At 39.8% G+C, this 18,131-nt stretch overlaps 2 protein-coding genes across 2 annotated transcripts; one reads left to right on the top strand and one right to left on the bottom strand.

Annotated features, from left to right (window-relative positions):
* Positions 1-6,047: 6,047 nt before the first annotated feature.
* GCK72_024684 (uncharacterized protein) lies at positions 6,048-13,604 on the top strand (the record flags this gene model as incomplete). Its single annotated transcript, XM_003117588.2, has 13 exons — positions 6,048-6,114; positions 6,508-6,683; positions 7,983-8,102; positions 9,342-9,498; positions 9,552-9,687; positions 9,736-9,845; positions 10,201-10,325; positions 10,371-10,607; positions 10,654-10,821; positions 10,875-10,973; positions 11,019-11,117; positions 12,918-13,006; positions 13,523-13,604. The coding sequence occupies 13 exons, from the start codon at positions 6,048-6,050 to the stop codon at positions 13,602-13,604; spliced, it is 1,665 nt and encodes a 554-aa protein (XP_003117636.2).
* Positions 13,605-14,800: 1,196 nt separating this feature from the next.
* GCK72_024683 (uncharacterized protein) lies at positions 14,801-17,227 on the bottom strand (the record flags this gene model as incomplete). Its single annotated transcript, XM_003117735.2, has 10 exons — positions 14,801-14,979; positions 15,034-15,274; positions 15,322-15,697; positions 15,743-15,832; positions 15,878-15,998; positions 16,263-16,398; positions 16,447-16,607; positions 16,650-16,821; positions 16,958-17,137; positions 17,183-17,227. 10 exons carry the CDS (start codon positions 17,225-17,227, stop codon positions 14,801-14,803), a joined length of 1,701 nt encoding a protein of 566 aa, XP_003117783.2.
* Between the last annotated feature and the right edge of the window lie 904 nt (positions 17,228-18,131).

Here is an 18,131-nt window from a genome sequence, read left to right as displayed (position 1 = left end):
CAACCACATTGTTCTTTTTTCCACCCGTCGGGTCTCTTCCTCTGTAAAGTCTCATCATGTTCCATCTCCTTGTTGCATCGTAAACATTTCGAAACGGCGCACTTGGAATGAGTGAGTCAATGAGCCTTCGAAATGGGTCCTATAAATTATTCCGGACCAAGAATCTTTTCTCACCCTCTTTTTCTGTTTCTATCGCATTCAGTCTCGTGCCTTCCTCGTAACTTTACCATCTTGACTTTCACTTATACTTTACTATTCTTTTCTCACAACTCAATCTGGCACTTTTTCCGGTTTCTCTTCGCCGTTTTTGTCGGACCACATTACCGCGATAGCTATTCTGCGGTGCAAATAAATCAACGAATTAGCACTCTGACCTGATTTCCGACCTTGCGGCACTCTTTAGTCCTCTTCTCACACTTTCCGTTACGAAACCAGATACTATGTAGTGAGTGTCTTGCAAGGTTGAGTTTTGAAACGAGAAGGTGATAGGTCTCACTTTAAATTTGAGTATTCTTATCAAAATGATGCAGCATCTGTGTTTTCTGAGACGGGCGGTCTGGACAGCTTGTCAAACCTCCTTTTTCTTTGGTTCTTTGTCCAACCTGACAAATAATCGACAAGTTGTTATCATGTCTACTCTATGCTTTTTGACTGAATGGGATACGACATGCTCACAGATATGATTCTTCCTGCCGACGGCGGGATACGTTTTTGTCAATGTCGGCAACCTAGAAAAACGCAACAATTGGCGTCATGACTGACACGTATATTTTCTTGTCCAACATTCATTCCAACCCGTGTTGCAATCATCTTCTTCTCCTCCCTTCCCCGTGTGTGCTTTCGATTTTCTCATTCTCATCCTAAATTGTTTTGTTTAACAATCACCGATTGTGACCACCTCACTCTTTCTCTGAGAAAATTTTCATATCTGTGTATATCCTGTGTGCGTTTTGTTAAAAAGTCTTACAACTGACTTGTGATCAAGAAAACTTGCAGTATTTAAATAGGAACCTCACTACCAACTTCTAAACCAAAACCAACAACTTTTTGAAGCTCTCTGTGATTCATTTTTCATTTCCATCTGGCTAAATGAGGGTTTTAGTCAAAAAAGCTTAGAAATGAAATTGGAGTGAATAAAAAACGGTTGAAATGGGTCACTTCACATCTTTTTTATCCATTGAACTATCCTATCCATGTGTCCGCTCTCTTTGTTCTCCGTCTCATCATTTTATTCATAGTGTCGCATTCAAGTAGCACGCGAGCACTGTCTTTCGTCTTTGTCGGCCAATAAATCCATCAATTGGAGTAAATCCAGTGCCCCTCTTTATGCTCCTCCTCCTTTCCTTTTTTCTTTCTTTTTATTCTGCTTCTCAATTCCATGCTCCCAATTCTTTTCTTTTGATGTGCAGCTTTTGGGAAAGAAGAAGTGAAGAAGGAGAAGGAAAGGGGGGTCCCTCCAATTTTCAAAATTGGCATTCTCAGCCAGCATTTGCTCAGTGCTTTCTTAGCTCCATCGTCTTCATTGGCGTTGTCATCGTCCTCTTCTTCGTTTTCATCGTCGTCGTCGTTCGGAGTGGATGAAAAACTTCAACTCTCCAACTTTTTGCATCCACAATCCACGTACTCTGGATTAGAAGTGACTATTCGTAATGCTGCCGCGGTTTTATTGTTGTTCGGCTCGTAAAATGGTTTAGTACATGCACGCTGAAGTGCAGCGGTCATATCCTAAAATTCTCATTTTCAACGATTTGTTCTTCTGACCTAAAAATGAAACTTCATTTCTTAATTGACTACAAAAATAGCTTTTACAGTACTTTTACAACAAAGTCTGCCAGAATCTGTGAAAAAGTAATTAGGCATAATAATTACATAAAAATCACGTCATAAATTGCAATTTCCGTCTAACCAGTGCAAAGTGTAACTCTACTCATTTTGTTGCTGGCTAACGAGAATGAGATCATCACTTCCCTATCTTTCATCAAAAACAACAAGAGGTTCTGAGAGGCGGCTCTCATGAAGAATGTTCACAATGAATGTCTCTTGTCGGTGAGATGAAACAAAGCGAGAATTGTAATTTTTATTTCAAGTTCCTCATGTTTTCAAAGTGTCATTTTTGTGTTTTTGAGAATCTCAGCTTGTTAAATCTACGCAATATTTTCTGGGACCTGCTTGACAAAATTTCTGATTGATTAACTATTCATTCCCTCTACTTCTTTTGGTTCTATAACATGTTCTAAGTTTTCTGTCAATTCCTTATCTATGATCCTCAATCTGTATGTGAGCCTCTAGACGTTTTTTCCGTCCCATTAATCTTTCCCCAAAGATGTACGAAATGATTCTGAAGGCGCAAGTCGCTTACCGACTAATACGGGGCATATGTCATACTTAAAAATTTGAAGGCCGCACACACGAATGCACTACAAGAACTCGAGTCCTTTTCTTGCTTTTTTATGAAAAAAGAACCTTCTCTCTTTCTCTGAATCCTTTTCTTAGTTTTTTTTTCCTTCAAGCAACTAGTCCGCATTAGTAAGACGGGACAGCTTTTGCTTTCCCTTTTGTTGGAAACCGAATCATTAGTTCTAAACTAAAACTTCTGGAGACTGGAACCAAATTTCAGAAAACTATTGCAAGTGTCTTGAAGACGGAAGGATGAACACATTTTCCTTATATAGCTTTGCCTGCTACTTGTGGCATCGAAGAAAATTTATTAAAAGGAGCAGCAAAAAAAGAAGATGCTCTGCCCCCACGTTTGATGCTTTTCATGTGCCCCTCCTTCTTTTTGCCTACTTGATTCAAGTATGTATAATGAGTGCTAGTGCTAAACGCGATTAATGATTTCTTTTTTCTTTTTATGTAGAAAAATTCCGTGTTTTTCGTCCTGCTTTTCGTCTTTTCAATAATATTTTAACGTTCTTTTTTTTCAAGTTTTTAGGGGAGGTTAGTTATGAAAGAATTCATTTTGAATATTCTTTCTTAATTTCACAGTGCAATGTTACACTCATTCTCGTCCATGTCGCCACCTAATGTGTCTAGGGCAGGAAGGTTCGCACACCTTTAGGTGCCATTATTGAAAATTGCCGATTTCCTATCAAAACATCATCTGAGAGACAATCGGTGGTTTCGAACGACACCTAGCACCTGTCGAATTAAAATGCCCAATGGGCGTTCGCTAATGTGTCGGGAGGTCTAAGGTGCGCGGAGCTCTCCCCCCAGTAGACGTAGACGACAGGACCACAGGTGAGCAGTGAAAAATGGGCTGCGGACCGAGTTGTGTTGGCTCTTTTCACTTCTCGAGGTCCCTTCCTCCTCCCCTTCTAACTCTTCTCCACATTACACCACACGGTTGTGGTGCTGTCTGTCTTTTGTCCGTTTCCCCGTGGTGGCGGTTCAAACGGGGTGGTCAGTGTTGTCAATCTGATAGCAAATCGGATCAAATCTCATAGCAAACGTTGCTGACAACAGGCCTCGACTATTTTTGCGTCAACTCTTCCTTTTTTCTACTCCTCCCCCCAGTTTCCACTCGAATTCACAGTGAACAATAAAATTATGCTTTTAGAAAGCCATTCAATTTATTTCCATATTTCTTCTATCGAGTAGAGTCACTCAACCTAAAATGCTCACTCATTCAGCTTTCCTTTTCTATTCCATCGTCATTCTTCTTTCTTGAGTCATTCATCATACATTTCAGCTACGTCTTCTCATCTATTTTCACCTCGTTCGAATTTCTCCCCTTTTTCCAAAAACGAATCCACGTACTTTCAATCCCAAGTCTGGTTTCCATTCCATTCTTTCATGGGGTGCCCTATTACTCATATAGGTCTGCCCTATTCATTGCCTCCAGCTTCAAAAAAAACGGAGCGTATTAAAAATTCTCCAAGAGGTTGCCCTCTTCTCATCCAATTTTTGATACTCTTTTTAGCCCATTCATTTTCTGTTTCTACGTTTAATATTTCATGATGCGACGATTCAATTCAATTCGATTTGCTTTTCCAGTCTCGTTTCTTCAATTTCTCATTTATCTTCCTTTTCCACCGTTATACTCTAGTGCATTTCAGAAGGACGGCAGAAAGAAAAATTCGATCGCAGAGGGAAGGAACTATTAGAGAGTATTATGGTCATTCGACTGACTAGGTCAGTTTTTACACCCACTTCTCAATTTTTCATAGTGTTTCTCTCCTCCACATATTTCACCCAAAAATGACAAGTCCTGACACTTGGTTATGACCCAAAGGTCCCATTTATCATAGTGCCACAACAAGAGGCAACCAGCTGACCGCACCGTGGTTTGCATATACTTCCCCATGAAATATGGGCATCACTTGTTTCCCAATTTTCGAAAACTAGAAATAATTTATATTAGCTCAATAATTAAGTGCAAAACTGCAAAACTGCAAAACCATAGAAATCCTGAAAATGAATATATGATGCCACGGGTATTATACTATCCCACGAATATCCGACTTCATAAGACAAAGTCGTGCACAACTAACAAAGAAAGTAGCTTCGTTGCATTATGTTGCCTACGAATCGACTGGTTCTTCTCTTTTTTGTTTTGTTTCCGAAAACGAACATGATACATTTTATAGACACGTTTTTTGAATTTTTTTTCTTTCACTATTTTGAAAATTTTGTTTTGATTTACATATAATAAGAACGAACAACAGTAAAAAAATTTTCAAAATTCTTATTGTGCAAAAATACAATAAGAGTGTAATTGAATTTAAAAAATATTATAACAGAAACTTTCCAAATTTTGGGTCTGTTGACATTGAAGTACTAATTTTTAAGCTTAAGGGGACTCTTATCTCATTAAAAACTAAAAATAGGTTTCATACCGTATTCCACCCATGCTCAACTTCTACTTCTCGTTTTTCCACCCCTGCACACTGTTTTATTCACGAAGTCAGTCTGAAGTCACACCGCATGACACTTAATCGTCTGTAAGGAGTAGCAATTAGCAAAAAGACAGTGGCGAATAAGGTGCGCAAAAAAGACGTTAAACGTCGATCGCGTGAATTATTAATCACGCGTAAGGAGAAGCTGTCTTGGCGGCTCTCATTCACATCACATCAACACACCTATTCCGATTCTTGACACGACGACCCCTTTAAATCCCGTCTTGCCACACCTTCTGCTCTTCCTTCAGCGACATCCTTTCAGTTTCAAAAACGTCGCTTTTTGACTATTCAGCTGTGGCAGTTTTTTGATTGAATGAAGACTATATAAGTTTACTATACTTTACCTTGAAGGACCTAATATGTCCGGATGATACCACCACCATCGCAACATTTTCTTTCGGTGAGTTTACTTAGTTTTGTAAAAAAGGATATTTGAATCTCCCTAGTTCCCATCGTTAACTCCAATCCTCGTAGGTTCTCACAAGATCGGCTCGTCTCATCCGACAAAAAGCTAAATTTATGCTCATCCTACCGTACTCCTTCGTAAATGAGGATGGGGGCAGAACTGAGAGAAAAATGAGAATACGGCACGAGTAAAACGAGCTAAAAAAGCTAGCGCGCGTTTGGATCTCAAATTTGGCTTATAATCAACGCATAACCAACGTCTCCCGCTAATGAGACCAATCAATATCAAGCGACAAGAAGCATAACGTCTCAAAAACAAGAATCGGATCAAATCTCTTGTTGAAAACCGAGGTTTTTGTCTCGAGACCTCGCAAACAGGCTCAGATACCTCTGACATCGCACGGAGCACATACTAAATACATACGACTCATTGACACCCGTATGCTCGTTGCCCTATTGCTCCTTGCTCCCGAGACATAGTCATACCCAAAGTCTATTGCGCAGATTTTGAGTTTGCTTAAGCTAAATATTATATTCGTCCTTCCACCCACTTCTATTTAACATTGTCATATCATTGTCGTTCTCAACTTCAATCATCACCTGAATCAAGAGGAAACAACCAGGAAGAATAAAATACAGTACCCTATTCAATATTGGCTGCACCTACTGAGCACGAAAACTTCTTTACTCCAAACATTCGAATAATCTATTTATTATTGTGATCTGTGAAATTACCGCATAAAAATGAAGGATGGAGACCGCGTTAAGTGTGATGCCACCTCCCATATCAAGGAGGATTGCCAGAGCGATGGTAAGATGTTCAATTTACTCCCACTTCACTTTTTCGTCCTTGCCTCGGCCCTATCCCTCACTCAATGTGAGCAAGAGTGTCTCCTTTTTCTTGCACAATCTGTACAACTCCCCTCTTGTCGTCGACACCATTCCCGTCTAACCAACTTGTCAATTCACCCTTAATTACAACTTTCACACTCCTCCTCGCCTTTCCTCTTTTCTTCACACTGTTTCCCCTTGAGCGAGTTGGAGATGGATTCGCCATGTACATATACACTGATGAAGAAAAAGAGACGATTCCCTTCTTCTACTGGTAGTGGTTTCGCCCTCAGAAGATGCGTTGATTGCGAGTCTCACTTACGCGACACTCTTGTTAGTCGCTCTTCTTATTGAGAGTCAAGCATTTTGGAAGTCTCCGCCTGCTCTGTCGGCGCATCTACATCTGGAGAGTCATGGAGTCCAAATCACAATCTGCAATCATCCCCAAACGACTGGATAACAATTCTTTTCCGATTCACTCTTAGTCCACCCCGGGATTCTCACTTTTTGTGGGACTCTTCTCTAGAGAATTTGCAGTATCATGACGTAGTGAGTGAGAGGACAACTAGTTCCGCTATCCAAACCCTTTCGAATCTTACGGTAGCGCTTCTAATTCTACTCCTGAAGGATGTACCCAGTAGCGATAATGCCCTCATCCTTGTCTGTCGGAACGTTTCGTATTGTTATCCTTATGAGTACCAATTTTTGAAATATTCATAGTTAATTGACAAGGCTCTAATTAGGAGGCAAATTAAGATGACCATATTTTTCAATCCTGAATATCCCAACACAACAATCCAAACTTTGCTCTAGTTTACACTTACCGCGGAGATCAAACCGTCCACCTGATTTTTTGTACATTTGCTTCGGTTGGACTGTGGATTGGACTGTGCAAAAAGCAATAGCTGAAGGATCTCACGCGTTGTTTCATCTTGTTCTCAACTTGCCGACTCTACCAACACACAAACACATATACACAAGCAAATCCGCGCAAGATTTCCAAATTTCTCAAAACGTCTCTTTCTCGCCAAATTTCTTTCTGTCCTCCCAATACTGTCTGTATCGTTTTCGGCAAGCAAATACAAGACGATTGCCGGTCGGTGTTATCCCTTTAGTCCCCCTCCTTTCACCTCAACAACAGCTCATAAGAGAGAGAAGTGAGATTGAGAAAAACGGTAAACCCGTGGTGCTCTTTCTCACTTTTCTTACGTTTTTTACATTAGTGACGTGTCAACTGGGACACTCCTAAACCACTCTTTTCCAAAAGTTGCACTTTCAAGTTCAAGTGCAGGATGTTTTCGCTAGTATTTTGTTTCCTGGTTTCAAAATATGTACTCTTCCACTAGTAAATGACTTTCAAACTTTCCCATCATCTCTTCTGAAACTTTGTTCATTCATCTGTATCCAGAAGCACAGTGACAATATATGAAGATAGAAAAAGGAATAGAAATAAAAAAATTTTCCCGAAAAATGTTGCGAAGAGTTGGTATCAATACGTTTGCATGCGAAACCAACTCAACTTATACTTTTGCGCACATTTCCTCCCCCTCACTCATTCACTCATGTATATGCAAGTGTATCTTCCCCTAATTTTGTCGTAAATGTACATGCCAGTCAAGTCAGACACAAAAACGCAACGAAAAATTTTAGAACCAGACATTTGAGTCTGCACTATGCGAAGTAACCACGTCGGGGAGTCGGAATTCAAACGTTTTTCTGGTTGCTATGCGAAACGTTATACGATACCAAACTATCGTATTTTCTGACGTTTCCTAATGCATTGTCTACTATTTTTCTCAATTTCCACCACCCACTTCCTGAAAAATGTACTAATTTTAACTTTTTTAGCATACAAATCTCAAGAAATGCGAACGATTGAACCACGTTGCACGTTATCCAGTTCATCCAAGCAGTGCCGCGCCTCACGACACTAAGTTCTCAAAGACTTACCTCAACAAGGACAGAAAGGTGAGTTCAACTATAGTACTTGCAGGTTTTTTTTAATCTTTGAACCTTCTCTAGTTCTTTTCGTTAAAAAAACACATAACTCTTTTAACTCACTTTTTCTTAGATGGCACTGCATCCTTCTCTCTCTTGAAAAAAAGAAGAGGAAGACTCGATACAAATTAGTCCAATCTGACACTATAGGTTGTCACTCAAGGAAAAGAGGCAGGAGCTTCGCCTTAATTTCCTTCTTTCCGTCCCCGCAGAAAGCTCTTACCCATCCATCCCGACACATCTACTTTTTCGCTAAAACCACCCGTTGAAGCACTCAACTCTTTTTTTTTCATTATACAGAACTAACGGTTAGAATAAGACGACATGCAGTGGCACCGGCGCCTGTCAGGAAATTCCCAATTTTCGTTTCGCATTCTCTTTTTCTTCTATTCCTTTTTTTGCAAATTATCCATATTCTCGACTAACATATGAGGAGCCGCTGACGTTTTTTTTGTTTTGTTTTCTGTATAAAAAAGTGCTAACATGAACCGTAGACTTTAAATTTAAATTTAGGATATTAATATTCAGGGGTACTGTATGATAACCAGCAGCATAGAGCATAGAAGAGAATTTGGAACCCTAGATCTCAAAGTATCATAAAATTAACTGAAACTCTATTTTCTGTCACGACGTCAGAGGGCTCCGAAAATAACGAAAATTTGATTAACGAACTTTTTTGATCCAGCCCAGTCCTTTGACATCATAACCTTAACTTTATGACTTCATCTATACTTTTTCGTGCTCGCCTTCACGCCTTTTTCGATCCAACACTTCTTGGCCATCTCAACCATCTCTCACTTTCAACTTTAAATGAAAAAAGATGGCGAAGAAAAGTTTGGAATGGAAAAGAACGAGCAAGATGGAGAGGGCAATGGACGGATGAAGATCTTCTAAAAGGATTATAATTCAATTTGATATGCTCTTCGGGAGGCATCCTCTCCTGACGAGATGTAGAAGAAGAAGCAGTAGAAGCGTGTCATCGTTTCATCGTTGAAGAGACGGGTGGACACACAAAACCCCGCCCCACAGGGAAACCTTTCGAGTTTCATCCACCTCTGTCTGTTTCGCATCTTTCTTTTTTCCTTTCTATTCCTGCTCCATATCTCTTCTTTTTATTTCTTATTTTGTTCATAATCATCAACATCTCGTTCTGAACTGAGAACATTCATTCACTCACAAATGAAGAAACGCTGGTGATCCATTTTGCAGTTCTTGTCCGCCGGAATGCTTCTATATTATCTGGCGGCCATATTCAAGGGCTTACATCCGCGAGTCGACGACGATTTTGTGGACAAGCTCAATTATCACTACACTTCTGCTATTATATTCGCGTTTGCGATTATTGTTTCTGCCAAGCAGTACGTAGGTGAGTACTGTGTTCAGGTCTTAAATGTTTATATCAGATTTTCCCTTTCCCAGGTTATCCTATACAATGTTGGGTGCCTGCTCAGTTCACCGATGCTTGGGAACAATACACCGAAAACTATTGTTGGGTGGAAAACACCTATTACCTGCCGTTAACCAGTGCCTTTCCTTTAGAATACGGTGACAGGAGGTATGACACTATTTCTCATTAACCTAATCACACCGTTCTAAAATTAAGGGCGCGGCAAATCAGTTACTATCAATGGGTGCCGTTCGTTCTTGCACTCGAAGCGTTATGTTTCTACATCCCGTGCATAATGTGGAGAGGATTGCTGCATTGGCATTCTGGTGAGTAAATGAAATGAAAGACGGACAAAAAGAATCCGCCCAAACAGAAAAAAAGAACTTCCAAGTGATGATATTGGTCGTTAAAACCGCACAACTGTGCAATGTGTGTGTCTGTGTATACGTATGTGCCAAGTTCCATCGGGACTAAGAAAAAAGAATGAAAAAGAAAGTGGTCTAGAGAAAAAGTAGGTGTGAAGTGGAGACGCGATCCATTAATAATTTATTGCTTAACGATTCCCGAGAAACTTTTATCACCTTGGAAGAGAAATGGAGAGGGATGGGATAGAGAGGTATGAAAAGTGTTCCCAACCTGACGTGACAAGTGACATAAATTGAAGGGGTCGTTGTTTTGCAGGAATCAATGTGCAATCATTGACTCAAATGGCATGCGATGCACGAATGATGGATGCTGATGCGCGAGCAGCCACTGTGCAGACAATTGCAGGTCACATGGAAGACGCCCTCGAAATACAGAGAGAGGTAATCAACTGGACAATGTGACAACACACTTTATTATGTTTTCAGGTCACTGATGTGTCTGGAATGTGTGTACAGAAGCGGTGGGCCAATTATGTGACATTATTATATGTGTTTATCAAAATGCTCTACCTGGGAAACGTGGTGTTACAAGTCTTCATGTTGAACAGTTTTCTAGGCACTGATAACTTATTCTATGGCTTTCACATTTTGAGAGATTTGTTGAATGGCCGAGAATGGGAAGTCAGTGGAAACTTTCCACGTGTAACTATGTGTGATTTTGAAGTGAGTTACAAATTTATAGAATTGAGAAACAAAAAAAATGTCTTAGGTACGAGTACTGGGTAATGTGCATCATCACACAGTCCAATGTGTTCTAATGATCAACATGTTCAATGAGAAGATCTTTTTGTTCCTATGGTTCTGGTACTTCATGGTTGCATTTGTCTCGGCGGTTTCAATGTTCCACTGGATTATCATTTCATTTTTACCGGGACAGGTATGCAAGAAACAACATACATCACACTGATGCGATTAATATCTTATTTCCAGCACATGAAATTCATCAGGAAGTATTTGCGAGCAACAGATTTGGCCACTGACAGGCAGTCGGTGAAAAAGTTTGTGCACAAATTCCTCGGATATGATGGAGTATGTTTTCCATTTGCAAGCACTTCACTAACAAAGCTTATTTAGGTTTTCTGTATGAGGATGATTTCGGCACATGCTGGAGACATTCTGGCCACAGAATTGATAGTAGCCCTATGGCACAATTTCAATGATCGGGTCAGGAAGGTAAGCTATTAAGGAACGGTTAAGTTGCGGATTGGTTTGCTATTGAATAAGTTACTTTTACACTTTTAACAATCAAAAACTAAGTTTTGAAGTTTTGAAGGAAAGTAAAAATGATTAGTTTAGTATAGAATGTGAACAAAGTCAATGAACAGATCGAACCGGGTGGCCGACGAATTCAATCTCTAAAGGCATATCATTTCTTATGTTTCCAGAATTTCGAACAAGTCTCTGAGCAGTAGACGCCAAATCCTCAGCAGCGCTTCTATCTCTCTATCTATCAATGTTGGTTTTTTGTTCCTAATAGCTCCTGTCTGTAAGGGAAAGCGCCCCCGCCCCTGAAAACGCCTAACCGCCTACCCAATTCACTAACCATTTTATAGTTTTTGTGTCCACCACCACGATGTGCCTTTAGTGATTGATTCGATTCAATTTGCCCATCAACTCATGATTCTCTGTCTTTGTTTTCATTTCTCTCCAATTGCACTGCACATTTACCCCATCAGCTCTAAGTTCACAAACAGAAAGATGAGCAACAGTACGGTACCGTAATCTTGCTCATTGAACTGTCAATAACTAAACCTAAATATATGCAAAAGTTTGATTTTCATTTCAATTCTATCTCACACACACATTGTTTTTCCCTCTTCTTCTCCTATCTTTCACACAACCCACACTAATATCGTAACCCGTGATTTTATTTCATTTTCATCTTATTCATAATCGATTATTTTTGCCATTTCTAACATCACCAAATGCATGATCCGTATTAGGACCTAATTTAGTCGGATCTGAACTCTAACACCAACTATCTATCACTTTTTTTCGGCTACTGTAGTAGTTCTTTCTTAGTGCCTGTGTTTGTCCGCTTGTGATGGGTGGTCATGTGTGAAAATCTTCCTATTTTAATGTGCATTCTGCCAATTTTCGAATTACCCAAAAAGTTCAAAATGTTTTGGATATCTACAAACAGTACGATTTCATAAATCAATGTCGATAGAGACCACTCATTCAATCGGACAAACACAAGTTTCGATATCGAATTTTTGCAAGAATAACTCGATTGAAATTTTTGCGTTTCCATTGTAACCGATTTCAAGATACAATTCAACTCAACGGAATCCCTCAACCACTAACCATCACTACTCACCACATCCTTCTCCTCCACAGAATAAACACCACGTATGTCCGAACCGCATTTTGGTTTTAAATAACAGAGTTAAACGGCGCGAGTATATTGTATGTAGTCGTACCACCTTTTTTTCTCGGAATGCACCATCTTTTCATATTTTTACTAGTTTGTAATCCCCCTCGTGTTGCCTATTCTTCCTACCATCAACACGATCACCCGTCAGACCCGTCAGGCATGCAAAAAAGTGTATATGTATTCACAAGATATGTTTGGCTTTATGTCCACTAACTTGTATTTTTTTCTTCTGAACTGTTTGCACGTTACCCTCTTTGCTTCATTTCAAAATCCCATTTCTGGAATTCAAAAGAAAACTTGTTCTCGTCTTCAAATTCTAAAATCCGTGTGCCTGGTCCCTCGATTCCTCTGTTTTCTGTTCCTAAAAGTGATCAAAATTCAATTATCAAAGTTTAAAAGTTGAAATGAGAAAATGCATGCATAAGCGGCATCCATACTATAATTCTTGAGTTTTTCAACCCAAGACTTGCTTTTGTTTCACTAGTTGATTACTCGATTCCTTGATTTTGATTTTGATACCAACCGATTTTCAAGGGGTGGCCAAACGCAATGAATGCCCTGTCCTGACAGGCCGTCTTAATTTGCTTATTTTGCAGAGTCCGATCGAAATGTTCGAGGGCGGTGTCACTCAGTCACCCAGTAAAATAGACGCCAATTTCAAAACATGGCTTCTTGGACAGTCGAGGTGAGTTGAAATGAAATGAGTGTACTGACATGCTGACAAGTCGAGAAACAAATTACACTTCGACTTGTCAACCTGTTTTTGTTTCAAGTGACGTGATAGTACTTTGTGTATGTCTAAGTGTGTGCGTGAGCGTGAGCATACGATTTGAGAAATAAGCGGACTTGTCAGAAATTATCAAACGGAATGGGTTCTGGAAACAACTAAAAAAACAAATTTTAGTATACTTTCGTAAAAATTGAATATGACAAGTCTTCTTGATTTCTCAAAATATTGGCTAGCAGACAGAAAACCTCTAGACCTCTAAACATCCGGGGTAACTTTAACTCTAGTAACTAGTATGGTTAAGCCAGAGAGCACAAATTGGTCGAGCCTGTGTTTTGTTGTATTGCAGGGCCTCGGAGGCCAATGGGGGCTCTCGGCTGCTGTCTGCTCGCTAATGTGGCGCCGGTTTGGCGAGTCAGAATCCCATCATCAAACATCGTGTGTTCCCTACTTCAAGTTGGAATTGAATTGCAGGGGCAAGCCGCCCTTTGACGGCTCCAATCCGACACGTGGAAAGAAGCGCCGAAAATCGGATGGATACTTCACGTTCGTCTAGGTTTCTTCAACTATCCAACCTTCCCGAGTTCTTTCTCACACACTTCTCTTCTAGCCCGACTACGTGGTGCTCGCCTCTCGTCCACTTCTTTCAATTATTTGATAATATGTTAACCAGTGCCATTTTCTTCTCTTCCCATTGGTTTTGTTTAATTTCTTTGTTTCAATTTTTTGGTTGAAAACTAATTTAATGGAAACATTGCAATTATTCAAAATTATGTGGTCTGTGTCATAATTTTTTGTTTACTTTTTCAAATTTGGGTACTTTTTCGACCCCGTTCTCGATTTTGAGCAATTTTACAAATGCTCTCTTCCTCCCCCAGTGCCAATTTTATAGGTGCTCTCTTTTCCCCCAAAAATCTCAATCTCACACATCGACACGCCATAACCATTGGTAATTATAACTTTTTTTCAAATTTCATTTAACCAAAAACGCTGAATGGATTCTAGTCATTTGATGTACAGCCCCCTTCCTTCCTTTCTGTCCCTTTTCTTTCCCGTATTGTATCTAATTATTTAATTGTCTTTCTAACACTAAAAATCTTCACGAACTGCACTTTTCAACTTACAAACGATACAGTGACTGTTTACAGCGGGTTAATAACAAAAACAATCTAATTTTTCAATAATAACATCTAGGTACTCAAAATTAATCCCGCATTTTTGAATAATTTTTACTTTTCAATTTTATAGGAATTTTCCAAATTTCGTTTTTTTTTTTCAATTCTCTTAGGGAATTATTCTCTATACAGTTTTAATCGGGTGTACGTTCCTCTCTCCTTCCCTTTCGCCCCCAACGACAACAAAATGTTCTTTGAATCTTTTCTCTTTCTTCCCATTTTCTCATCCTTTCCATCGGTGACTTCAATACCAATTTTCTCTTTCATAATCCAACATCCAAAAATAAATAACAAAATGAAAACTTTACAACTTTCCAATGCATTTCACCTCAGAGGTAGTTCTTTTCTTATTGTTTGGAATTTTGCATGGTGCATCTCCTGCCTTTTCTTCTCAATGTTTTTTTCCTCATTTCGTCTTTGCAAAACGAATAAAAACTTCACTTTCAAACTGATGCTCATTTTTTCAAGCATTTATCGACATTACAGACAAACTTTTCACAGAATTCAAAGCAAACAGAATGGAGTCACGGAGATGTTAGGTCACTGAGAGGGAAGTAAGGAAAAGTGGGGAGAGGATTCAACAATTTTGCGATGATGGAAAGTTTTTCGAGAGTTCCACAAAATCTGAGGCATTAAAGAAATGGTTGGGAGAAGTGGCCATACCATGCAGCTCCTTCATGTTTAAACCGGCCGACTTTTCCGTACTGATACCAACAGTATAGACCACGACACCTTGACTTTTAAGTGCCTCGGCACCTGAAAATAATTCATTTCGTCAAAAATTCATTTCTGTGAATTCTATAAACATACCTTCTGATGTATCCTCCGCACTGTAACCATCGGTGAACAGAACAACTTTCAGTTTGGCATCTGCTCTTTTCGATTTCTGGAAGAGATCGGCCATGGTTTTGAGTGCTCCATTGGTGAACGTTGTTCCGGAAAAGAAATGCGATCTGCCGATGATTGTTTTCAATTCTGCAGCACTTTTCTTCTGGGCAAAGTCTGCCAAAACTCTCAATTTCGTTTTGCCAGCAAATTGAATGATTGCTACCTGAAAAGAAATAGCTTGAGAACAGTCTAGAAAAACTTGAAACTTACTCTAGTGGCATTTGGCGATATTGGCATTTGTTCCACAAGAGTGGTGGCGAACTTCAACTGCTTTTGGAAATTTTTTTCCAGGGATCCAGAAGAGTCGAAAATAATGCCAATATCATAACGGCAATCCTTCACTGGTAGCTGTTCGGTTTTCTGCACGATCTCCTCCTTCGGTTTGTGTTCTTCAACATTTTCATTCACTGGCTTTCGGTTTTGGAACCGATCACTGAGGAACTCTCCTGGCCGTACCAATTCATCTTTTCTCTCCATGGCACGAATTCTGGCTTCACATGATTTTATGCGTTTGACGAGGGCTCCATAACTCATCGAGCCAATCAACACATTGGCCGGGTTTCCAGTGATCAAATCAAGCTCCTTTCTGAAAACATTTTATGATATTTAGTTTGAAAAAATACAATCTCACCTCAAATAACTTTCTCCGATTGTGACGGCGTACACTTTTGAGTTGGGGACCTCACGAAGAAGACGGGCACCAGACTCGATGAGATCGTAGCTGAAAACTCAGAAACCTTCTTCAATCATCTTGCAAGTGTCTTACCTGTAGCCATCCGTCAAAACCACGAAGGTGAGAGTCAGGTTCTGGCGGCGTCCCTCCGTATGATTTGCGGCGAATTTCAATGCCTCTCCTGTAGCGGTGATTCCGGAGAAGAAGGGGAGGCCTGCAAGTGCAAAAAACAATTCAGTCATGTTTTTTATCTTTTTGCGCAAAAGTACAGCATGTCAAGGTGTTTCAAATCATGTGTAAAAAATGTAGGAGTAGTAATAGGAAAAAGATATATCTCTCGATAAGGAAATTGCGATTTCAATATTCTGACATGTGAAAAGGATGGAAAATTGGGAAGATTGGAATTCGAGAGTGTGTACTTGTTGAATAGTATAGAACTTGACAACTTGTCAACCTAATTTGTGAAATTATCACTCACTTTCAACAGCGGCTATCAGAGATCCCTTGTCCTTGTGCTCTCCAAGGGATATTTTAACTCGCTGTTTGTGGGCACTGGAGTATACAATTGCACCAACTCTGTCAACCGATGGTTGTATATCAAGGCCCTCGATAACCTGTAATAGTACTAAATAAGATATATGGTCATTTGCTTAGAATTTTACCTTTTCGACGAAATGCACATACTGGTCGAAAAAAGTCCGTACGGATGAGGTGGCGTCGATGATGAAAATTACATCAGACGGGCAGTCCACACCAAGGAGAGCGGCTTCCTCATCCAAGGAGTGCATAATATCCGGGAAGCTGTCCTCTTGAGCACCTTCACCTGACATAGTTCTGTCTTTTGAGACAGAGAATTAACTGTTACCTGAAGGCTCAAAAAAGTCTTCTGAATCCGCACTTCCTTCCTCGAGCACTCCAGCAGATCCTTCGGATGTTCCACTAGCATTTCCACTTCCGTCTCCAGACTCTTCTCCGACATGGGTCTCCTGATTACCATCACCAGACGAGAGTGTGTCACTAGAGGATTCTTCAGTTTTCTGAAATATTTAACTATATGTTGTTTTCGGCTATTAATCTTGAATGATACTTCTAATACTATCAGTTGATAACAAACGTGTGATCAGCTGGGTGGCGGGTGGGCGAAAACCTGTTTACAATAACCGAACTACACACCTGGGTCCATGTGGGGAGTGGTGGGGCGCGAAGACCTGGCGACGGTTGAGATGATGGAGTTGGAGTGGCCAAAAGCTCCGGATCATATCCAGGAGGGTCAGTCGGTGGCATTGGTGGCACTGCTCCTGGTGGGTTGTGGAGGAGGCCATCTTTCTCGCCTTCATCCGGGTACTGCCCAGTCTAAAATTGATGCTACAGTACACGAAAATGAACTATGTAACTTACCGCCAGTGTGGTGAAATACAAAAAAACGATGACTAGTTTCCACATTTTTCTTCAATTTCTGAAAATTCGAAAAGTTTTCCAAAGAAAGAAAAATCGGTGAAAATTGGGTGTTCGAGAACTACATGAAAACTTATATACTGCCATCCGGACAGTTTTTTTTGTCTTGTCTCATTTTTTTCTTCCGACTTACTGCGTGTAAGATGATACGGGTAAAAAGAGGGGGGCGGCGCCAGGAATTGAGACAAAACTGGTGAGATGCTTATCACGCACTTCCAACTTGGTAGTTAAAAAGAATTGAATTGAATTCGGAATTGGAAATTGAGAGAAAAGAAAAATACGACGTAGGAAATGACCGGCGCACGGGTCTTAAGTTCATTGGGGGGCGACGATAAGATGTATAATGGCCAGTGGGAAGAAAGGTAGTAGTGAAAACCTGAAAGTAGAGAAGGAGTTGATTTTAATTGAATTGTCAAGTTTTCCGTCTCACTTTTCATAAACATTTTGTGTCATGATATTGATAAGTTTTCTCCAGGAACGGTTTTTTTTTTGAATTTTATAGTTAACAACGTGCAGTTTACGTTCGTGTAGCTTTAATTTCTGTCGCACTTATTTTGTTTTTCAAATTTATCAAATTTAAATTTTTATTCCCTTCCTGATGCTAGTGATATCATATGTATTTTATGTCTCTGATCTTTGAATATATTATCCATTAAGAGAAAGGATACATGCCCTTTTTTACAAAGTCTTGTAAGTTGATGATATGTTCCTTGAGTATTCCTTTGCTGTCATATCGTTTTCTCATCAAAGTTCGTCCAATCATCAGAAATTACCGGAAATTGTGCGCTTGACCAACTTCGGGACCATAAATACGCTATAAATAAAACCTGCTCCTTGACCTTCACATTCATTACATTGCAACACACTTTTAATTCGGAAGTTGTTTTATCTT

This window comes from Caenorhabditis remanei, chromosome X (assembly GCF_010183535.1).
Source record: "Caenorhabditis remanei strain PX506 chromosome X, whole genome shotgun sequence".
Classification (NCBI taxonomy): domain Eukaryota; kingdom Metazoa; phylum Nematoda; class Chromadorea; order Rhabditida; family Rhabditidae; genus Caenorhabditis; species Caenorhabditis remanei.
The sequence above is the reverse complement of the archived record's forward strand: the minus strand, read 5'-3'. Positions and strand labels throughout refer to the sequence as shown.